The following is a 9,891-nucleotide window of genomic DNA, read 5'->3' as shown; positions in this document are numbered from 1 at the left end:
ATATATATATATATATATATATATATATATATATATATATATAATATATACATATATATATATATACATATATATATACATATAATATATACATATATATATATACATATAATATTGCAAGCGTTATTGCCTTTTGCCCAGAATTAAATTAAATATTAAGTTTGTATTCTATAAAGAACACTGCAAATCATTGCTGTGTGTATTAGTTTGTTATTAGAAATATTATTACTAAAATTATATATTGAAGAATATTATATAATATATATTATATAGTTGTATGTTTATTTAAAGGAAATCAAGGTAAATTTTTTTTGTAATTTTATATTTTCAATTCACTGAGAAAATCCGCAACGTCAAGCGCATCCTTGTCGCTCAATTTCTGATCTTTAACAGCATTGTTAAGACGACGTCCAGCTGTGCCCATGTGTTTCTTCCATTGGTCGATCGTTTTATAGCATTCGTTGTTGGCACAGAAGACAATTTCATTGATATCTTCGTCCAATTTATAACTACAGACTGAAACAAAATGTTGCTTCAAATTGGCTATCGTTTCGTTCCGCAAACTATCATCCCGACACACTAGATTTAACATAAATAGACCAGTTGGTCCTAATATCTGTTTTATGTCTATAAGTACTTTATTTGCAAGAAAACTTTTTGGAGGGCAGCTCATGCCCACCGAAAGATCCTTGCTATCCACATCAAAAAGCACTGCTCCAAACTGGATGCCTGCAAACAAAACAAAAACTTAAGATGATTACTAAACATTAAGTCGTTTCCTCACCTTCATTACAACAGCGTTCCACGAAGGCAAGCCCATCATCGATAACCACGTGAAGGCGATTATCTTGCTTAAGCTCAAAATATTGCTCAGCTACTTCTAACATTATAGGATCTATTTCAACAGCTGTAATACGCGTTTGACTGAAACTCAAATTAGAAGTAGTTTATGCAAATATTTATTACTTAATGCTTACGGATATGCTGCGTGTAGAAAACTGCATAGTCCACCGCCACCGAGCCCAATGACTAGCACATCGTTCTGTATATCTCTTTTAGAGCACTCCATAGTTGCGGCAAGTTGCACACCTACAGACATGTAGACATGATGATGGCAAGCCAAGTAGCCAAAATCAATTTTTTTGCGATCCTTTTTTCCTTTAATTTTAACTTTAAAAGTTTATCAGTATACACTTATAGTTGAGTGATTAGTTTAACTTCATACCTGTTTTTACTAACGCTTCCGATTGGACAACAAACTGATTCTTAAGAAAGATAAGGCGACGTAGTATTTTACCATCAACTTCTACCTCTTCAATACGAAAGTCTCCCGATAGCTTAGAGAAGCCACAAATTAGCGTCTCCCGCTTGCCTACCTCAGAGCCCAATGATAAATAGGGAATCTGTTCTTTAAGGCCAGCAGGCGCCAGATTCATTATGCTATAACCTAATTCACTTTTTACCTCCTCAAGCGTGCTATAAATCTGATCGCGATGTAATGTCACCACGGCTAATCGTTGAAATTTGGCCGATTCCAGAAGCTTTCTACGACCCTCTGTTGTCGCAAAAAGCCACTCAGTTTCACGGCCTTGCGGAACAATAAATGCAGCATATTTTCCCAGCCCACGAGCGGACATTTGCTCTAGGACGTGTACGGTGTATCGTGGCATTTCTTCTGAAGCTCGATATAGATCCATTGTGACTTCATTATGACCAGCTATACTTGAGCGTGCTAGTCCATTGCAAACTAGTGCTGCTTTTTGCACAGATGCCACAGCAGTTGTCATTTCTCTTGAGCAACTAAAACGTTGCATTTTTTCGTTGCCAAATCCAAACTCAAGAATCTGAAAATAATGTTTATTATGAAATGCAAATCAGTCAGAAGTATGTCACTTACCGGCATTGGTAGGCTATTGAACTTGGTTGCAATTATGACAAAGACAGGAAATATTAGCGAGTCCTCTGAATTGTTTTCTCTATTAGCGCGCTCCACATCCAGACAATGCACAATTCGCAACATACAATTATTTCGAGGTAGAAACTCCAGCAGATACTCAATGATGTGCTCCTGCAACATGGATATACCTACGTATCGTCCGCCATTGCTGCAGTTAAAATTTTTTTATATATCATATGTATTTTTTAATGTTATTATAAAAAGTAAGGACTAACCGCATTGTGCGTAGTATTTCTGTAAAATATCTATCCACAATCTCTTTGGTTTCTGCGGAATCATTTACAAATATGGCGTCCAATGTGCCCTTATCTAACGCTACGGAAAAACTCGCATCAGGAAATGACATTTTCGTTGCATCCATCTTAATGAATTTCATATCTGGTCGCGTTTTCGCATTCAGGTCTATCATCTTTTTTACGGCAACTGATGAGATGTCAATATTAGTAATATCACGATATCCCGCGTCGTACATATCCATACTAAGCTTTGAATTGCCGCAGCCAAGCATTAATATTTTGTCTACTGGCTTTATATACTTGTGTATTTGGTCGCAAAGTTCTATATACTCGCCATACCTAAAAAAAAGTTTATATACAAATCAGAAAAACTGGCAGACGGGGCATGTGTCTTTCCTTTAAACAGGAAATATGAATTTGCAATTACCATTCAAAAGCCTTTTCACCGCGTTTTTTGAAGAACTCATTCCAGTAATCTGTTTGCGCAAATTCTTCGCGGGTTCTTGGCAGCAAATTCATTGTAAGATCCTATTAAATTTATTTATAGTTCGGAGCACCCTTGTATGAAATCGCGCATCTAACTTTACTTGAATATTATTCAAAAAGGTGCTAAATATCACCGGCAAATTGTGACGCCACGGAATCGTATAATTACATCAAAGAATGGACAATTTAACTTTTCCAGTATTATTATATTTGTCAATCAACTGATTTTAATAAATTAGCAAGTATTTTTGGTCACCGAAGAAAATACACATTAAAAATTGGCAACGAAACGGATTTTTCTTCTGAATTATGCTAATGGTTGATTTAAATTATCACTACAAATTTGATGTCAACGTTGCTTTCAAATATACCTTGTATATTACCAAAAAATAAAATAAAAATTTATCCAATCGCTTTAGCAACAATTTGTATTATTTGTATTTTAACATGAGTTTTCAGTAATTGAAATCAACATTTGCTATTCTCATGCAGCTCCAAAGTGCCATTCACAGCGAATCGCACAGCTGAAAACGGATTTTTTACTTGCTAAAACTAACTTGCTTTTTGTTTCTGTGTGTTTCTTGGTTTTAAATGAATTGATTTAGGTATTTTCGTGCATAATTGTATTCGATGCATGTCAAAGTTTAATTGTGCTTGTAGACTGCCAAAATCAATATAGGGGAAGAGTGTAACTAACAGCATCATAAAAAGGGGAGGCAATTTGATGTTATCGCTTGGTACGAAGTTTTCTACACCTAAATAAGAAATAATGGAAATTAATTGAGGCACGTCGATGTCAACGTCAGTTGCACAAAACATTAACAGCTGCACTTATCGACCAGTTCGAAGTGTAAGTGGAAATGTGAAGGTCAAGTCGCAAGTTAGGGACCCAAAAACAGGAACCGTTTGAACTATAGGAGGTACAAATGCGTGCTACTGGTGGGCTTGTGCAGTCTAATGCTAGCGTGGAGCCAGTTATGTCACGTCTTGATTATGAGCAAACTGCTCTGCATCATAGCTGCCTCTTGGTGCTGCTGCGCGGCGTGGGACCTTCACGTGCCCGCATATTGCAACGGGCTTTTGAGAAGGTCCGACGTGTCAATAATATCAAAGTAACGGGTAACTCTTCACGCACTTTATATTGTTTAATAACATTTCGATATTTTAACATTAAATTTATTCGTTTGTAGACTCTAGCGGCACAGTGCGTACCGTTTATTTTCGCTTTATTCATGATCATCCCGTGGAGCATAACGATTGGGGTGACTTTCAAACTCATCGTCGATTACTCGGCCTGATAACTATAGGAAAATTTGAGAACCAAACGGAATTGAACGAGCTGTGCCGTCACCACGAATCGCTAAAAGTTAGATATGGTGGCACGTTATACGAGTCACGAGCCATATTTTTTGGACCTGATACGCATGCATCAAATGCCAATGCCAAAGGTGATGCGCAACCGGTGTTGCAAACAATTGGAGAGAATGTCGCAAACACGGATGAAAGCTGTGCGGGAAAAAAGTCCCTGCTATATGGTCGGCTTCAGGATGAGTTTACCACGCCGTCCAATTTTAAATCACAAGCGTTTTTTTACCGCGAGCAGGATATCGGCATGGATCTGGAAGTTCGTGTCGAAGATTTTTTAAGCGCATTATTTTGGGTGCTGGAGTCGAGGCGTCTTGAACGCTCGCGTGAAAAAGCCGACAAGGTCAGTCTCCTTTTGGCGCCCTTTGAGAAACGTGATTTTGTGGGCCTAGACATGGAGTCACGCAACAATCGTAAACGCTGTGTGGGCCGCGTGATGAAGAACTTGGCAGATCTGTCGCTGCAGGCTGGCCTTTTAGAGGATGCACTTAGCTTGTACCACAACGCCAATGAAACGCTGCGCTCAGTTGGCGACTCCCTGTGGGTGGGTGCCACAGAAGAAGGTCTATGCGCAGCTTCTGCTGTTATACTGTATCCACAAATGCGGGAAATCGAAGTATTGCACAGGAACGCATCTCTGCAAGAAACAGGCGGGTTAAGATTAATTTTATTTTCTTTATATTATTAATTGACTTTTCTTCGAATTATAGGTACTTCACAGCTGCGCACCACGCCGGAAAAGTGGCGTGCAAGCGACGCAACGAAGAAGACAAATGCGAATGCGTGCCCTGTAACTACGACCGCGGGAACATCAAACTGCGCAGATGCTTTTAACTCCCATTCATCTTCCTGCTCATCTGTTTCATCCATATTGACAAATAATTCCTCAGCGTCGGGCACACCCACAACCTCCACGTCCTCTTCTTCGACATCGACAATATCTGTAGCGCCTTATGGCCACCGCAATGGCGAGCTACCTGGAAATATAATAAAGCCTGAAGATATAACCAATTATTATCGGAAGGCAATAATAAACTATAGCAAGTATCGACATGCAGCAACCATTGAAACAGAGGCTGCTTTGAAAGCTTCGCGTATATGTATTGAGCAGAATCGGCCGCTGGATGTGGCCATGTTTCTTCAAAACATTCTGTACATAAATCTCAGCATGAGCGAATCAGATCGCGTTAAACGATTTGAGGTCATAACAGAATTATATCAGCAAATCGGTTACCAGCGCAAAGCTGCATTTTTTCAGCGCCTGGCCGCACTAAAACATGTACAGCAGGGTACTCAAACACCGGACTGGACTCAGAGCTATCGCCTCTTGTTAGGCAGTTTTACAGGATACCTGCTATCCCTGGATCCCCTAGAAGTACTGGAGAATGCTGCTGGTTGGCCAGCATTGCAAATAGACCTTGTACAGAGTCTTATATCTGCAGCGAGACGTCTTGGATACTCGGCGCTGGCTACGCGTCACATGACATTTTTGCTTCAAACACAGTGGAACAACATGTCAGCCACTGAGCAAAGCGAAATGGCTGTACAACTACAGGTATGGGTTTTAAAGATAATTGATAAGTAAACAAGAAAGAAAGCTCTAGTCGAGACAGCTCGACTACGAGATCCCCTGAACCCTACAAGCAACTGATATTTCAATGATAATTAGCAAACACACACGCACACACACACACACACACACACACATACAAACAAACACACGCACACACAAGCATACAAACAAACAAACGCATATACACACACTCACATATACAGGCGATTGCGCTTGGGTTGCGCTGCAGTGTTGGCAATATAATGACAACTTATTTGTTGAATAATTTAATTTCTAGACGTACGATCGTAATGAAACTTTCAGAACGTAATCATAATGTTAAAATGTATGTGTATACCGAATCACAAATCTCTAGTATTTGATATACGACTTTTACAAAAATGAGGGTGAGGGGGTGGATTTAGGGGTGGAGGGTAAATGTTAACAAAAATCGAAATTGTATAAAATACATTTTATATACATTTTAAATTTGGAGACTCTAGCTTGAAAGATGTAGGAGATATAATTATTTAAGTGATCTTCGATAAGGTTTTTTATCAATAAAAAGTATCGGAATGAGTTATCGTTTTTTAGTGATAAACTCGATATGCGCGTGATATATACGGACATTTTAAAAAAAAGTTGAAGTCTCTAGCTCTTATATCTTCTGAAATCGACGCGTTCATACATACGGACGGACAGACAGACGGACAGGGCCAAATCGACTCAGCTTGTCGCCCCGATCAAGAATATATATACTTTATGGGGTCTGCCACGCCTCCTTCTGCCTGTTACATACTTTTAACAAAACCATTATACCCTGATTTCCCATTTTCAATGGGTTCAGGGTATAAAAAGTAAGAAGGCTCTAGTCGAGACTGCTCGACTAGAAGATACCCTAAACTTTCCAATCTGATTTTCTAATTAGAATGATTAGATTATGCACACATGCATACGCAGGAAATCTGAAGTCTCTAGGTCTTAAAGTGCTCAAATGAGGGTGAAAAAACAAAATCAAAATATCGGATGAGTTATCGAAAAAATAAAGCAAAGCCGTACTGCGTATGGTATACACGAGTAATCACACAAAATTTCAGCTCTATAGCTTTTGTATCTTCTGAGATCGACGCACTCATTCAGACAGACGGACGGACAGACGGACATGGCTATATCGACTCAGCTTGTCGTCCTGATCAAGAATATATATACCTTATGGGGTCTGCGATGATTCCTTCTGCCCGTTACTTACTTTTACACAAAATCATTATACCCTGATTAATCATTGTCATTGGGTTCAGGGTATAATCAGCTTCAAATTATATTCACATTGAATTATAAATTCATGAATTATTATTTATTTATTTTAGAATCTGAGTGCACAGTGTGAAGGTTCGCCTGTTCCTCTGGTGCTAGAAAATGGGACTGTGATCCCTCCCGCCAACCTTACGGATTTACCCTATTTAACTCACTTTGCAGTACGAGACCTACCTGCACACTTGCGCCCCCAACGTATTAAGATTGCCAAAGCGGACAGTGGTCCATTTCTATTCACTCCCATCCACTTCAACTCTGTTGATCGGCGGAACAAGAAGAAGGAGAAGAACAAAATAGGCATGTGAATATAGTTCGTAGAATAGAAAGATTTATTATTTGCTGATTTTTGTAATAGACTTTCTATGGGTGCAAAACGACCTATGCGAGGTATGCGTAACCCTGCGCAATCCCTTGCCATTTGAGCTGGCCGTCACAGACATGCGTCTACTTACAAATGGAGTGGTATTTGAATCGGTGCCCCAGACAGTTGTCTTGCAACCGAATGTGCCCACACAAGTCTCTCTTCATGGAACACCTATTGAAACTGGGCAACTGGATCTGCAGGGTTATAGTACTCATACTTTGGGCGTCAAGTCGAACTGCCGACTAAAGCACATGCGAGGACGCAACTTTCCGCCTAACTATCTTGTGGATGTGATACCTGCCTTGCCAAGTATTTCTATTAAAACCTCACTTCCACAGTCTGCATCGTTTAGCAACATGAACAGTGCGGACCTGGTGGTTACATCTGCAAGTCTGACTCTATACAATGGTGAGTCCTCTAGTTGCATTATTACAATAAGGAATGAGAGTAATACAATACCGCTGGAGCATCTCGAAGTAAACATTAATTCAAATGTCGAGCAGGAAATACAAAGAAAAATGTTTCAAATTAATGAACAGGACCTGCTGGTAAATATAAATTGTATACTTTCAATTACTTCTGGTAATATCAACTTGTTTTCAGACTCGGCTCCCCGTACCTCCGCTAAGTACTATTGAGTTCGAGCTCGTTATATATGCTGACGCTGATTTCGTATGTCCCCTACCAACGGACTCCATAAATTCTTTTGGTCCCGTGGCTTCTCAAGAGTATGGATCGTCTTCGCTGTCGCAGTACTCTAATATTTCGAGTCAATCTGCTAGTCTGCCGTCACGTGTCAGTTCACCCCAACATCGTCGCCAAGACAATATTAATGTTAGTTCAAAAATATCCGGAACTCCGTATTTAATGAATACTTTAAGTCTACAGACAAGTGGAGTAGGTGTTTCCTCCAATGCTGGGTTGAGCGTGCATTCCGCACAGAACAGTCAACATGTGGAAGCTCAATTGCGCATCAAGTTTTCCGGCGGAGAGGCGTTCGCTGAAGGGTATTGTCGTCAGTGCGCTGTATCTTTTAACCTTGAGCTACTTCCTAGTACCCTGATTACAGCTTGGGATGTGCTACCCGCAGAAATGTACGTAAATAATTTAAATTCGATTTTTCGATTGGTGTATTAATCTATAAAGTTGTTGCAGCCCTTCGCAGTTCTACTTAGTTCTAGACATATCTAACTTAACCGCTCAAGAAATGTCGCTCAACTACACTGATAACAAAAATATTCTCATCGAGGCCAAAGAAAGTTGTCGCGTACCTATTCCGGTTGACCGTTGCTCATTGGAGCAAATATGTGTGGCACGTGCAGCTGAAGTTGCTGAGAATCTGGAGCGCGGTATTTTAATATGTTTTTATATTTGTGCTGTACATCTGATTACCCTATTTTCACAAATATAGAGCTGTGTTTCCGCACGCAAATTCTTTCCTTCAACGATGCACTCAGCAAGCTTTGCTCAACCCATATAGCGGACCGTGTGAAAATTAATTGGCTGCTGACGGGCACCGACATAAAGGGCATCGCCTCGCTGCGTGGAATTGTTCTGTCACATGGCATGGTGAATTTGACCACAATCTCCCCACTTCAATGGGGTAAGTTACAAAAAAATTTTATAAGTGTTTTATCTAACTTTTTTTTTTTAAAGCTATAAGCTTTCAGGGTACAGTAGTGCAGCCACATTGCGAATTAATGTGCACTGTTGGGCAGAGAGCGAAATTAACGATCAGTCTCACAAATCAATCACTACAGCCACTTAAGCATTTGGTATTAACTATCAAATTCTACCAAGACTACTTAAACGGCATAGAAAACTACAATCTTGAGACACGCGTTGCAATATCTGGACCTAACCGGTAAAAAAAGAACACTTGTCCTCAAAATATAAATTTGTGCCAAATAAATTTTATACCTATTTTGCAGAATTACAATTCCTATTTTGGAGAAGTTGGAGCAATTGGAACACAATTGCTCTGTGATATTTTTTACGCCTGGTCGCTTCAAGGCCAACATTGAGTGCGCAAGTAGGCCCCAAGAGAGTCATAGTATTTTGACACGTTCTTGTCCAGAAGCTACCAATTTATGTCATTTTGGAAAAGTGTCGCCACCAGCAGCCAATTTAAGCACTATTTCGACTTCTGGCCTTGACGAGCATCAGGCGCATATATGGAAATTTATACCACCCATTGAGGTGACTGTTATAGAGCCGTGATTGAGTGAATTGTTAAGGATATGTAGTTTAATTTTGTTGCATATGTAGTTCAGTTTATTTGTAATTATTTTCATCTTACTTATACCGAGTACTGTGAATGTACCGTCTCCTGTAGTTCTATGCGATATATGATAGCGCTGTAAATCTGTGTAAACACAAATAGCTTACCGTTACTGTAATATGAGAAGCAATTGTTTTCAAATTATTAAGCATCTAAGTATATAAAAAAAAAAATATATATATATATATAATATATATATATATATATATATATATATATATATATATATATTTAAGCTCAAACTACGCACTATACTTTACAGCTAGAATGCCATAATATATATATATATATATATATATATATATATATATATATATATAACAAAATGAAATGTTA

The 9,891-nt window shown here is 39.0% G+C and overlaps 2 protein-coding genes across 2 annotated transcripts; one reads left to right on the top strand and one right to left on the bottom strand.

The window, feature by feature from the left end:
- Nucleotides 1-261: 261 nt before the first annotated feature.
- On the bottom strand, nucleotides 262-2,844 carry LOC108649540 (eEF1A lysine and N-terminal methyltransferase homolog). Its single transcript, XM_030389591.2, has 7 exons — nucleotides 2,621-2,844; nucleotides 2,173-2,532; nucleotides 1,898-2,105; nucleotides 1,226-1,844; nucleotides 978-1,170; nucleotides 785-924; nucleotides 262-729 (listed from the first exon to the last, which is right to left on the bottom strand). The coding sequence occupies exons 1-7, from the start codon at nucleotides 2,710-2,712 to the stop codon at nucleotides 320-322; spliced, it is 2,022 nt and encodes a 673-aa protein (XP_030245451.1). The 5' UTR covers nucleotides 2,713-2,844; the 3' UTR covers nucleotides 262-319.
- Nucleotides 2,845-3,149: 305 nt separating this feature from the next.
- brun (trafficking protein particle complex subunit brun) lies at nucleotides 3,150-9,699 on the top strand. Its single transcript, XM_030389589.2, has 11 exons — nucleotides 3,150-3,284; nucleotides 3,340-3,798; nucleotides 3,870-4,694; nucleotides 4,755-5,599; nucleotides 6,964-7,207; nucleotides 7,266-7,822; nucleotides 7,878-8,368; nucleotides 8,430-8,623; nucleotides 8,686-8,877; nucleotides 8,931-9,138; nucleotides 9,206-9,699. The coding sequence occupies exons 2-11, from the start codon at nucleotides 3,606-3,608 to the stop codon at nucleotides 9,492-9,494; spliced, it is 4,038 nt and encodes a 1,345-aa protein (XP_030245449.1). The 5' UTR covers nucleotides 3,150-3,284; nucleotides 3,340-3,605; the 3' UTR covers nucleotides 9,495-9,699.
- The last annotated feature ends 192 nt before the right edge of the window (nucleotides 9,700-9,891 follow it).

This window comes from Drosophila navojoa, chromosome 3, assembly GCF_054131105.1.
Source record: "Drosophila navojoa isolate 15081-1374.11 chromosome 3, UAZ_NAV_1.0, whole genome shotgun sequence".
NCBI lineage: Eukaryota > Metazoa > Arthropoda > Insecta > Diptera > Drosophilidae > Drosophila > Drosophila navojoa.
This window is presented reverse-complemented; position numbering and strand designations above follow the sequence as displayed.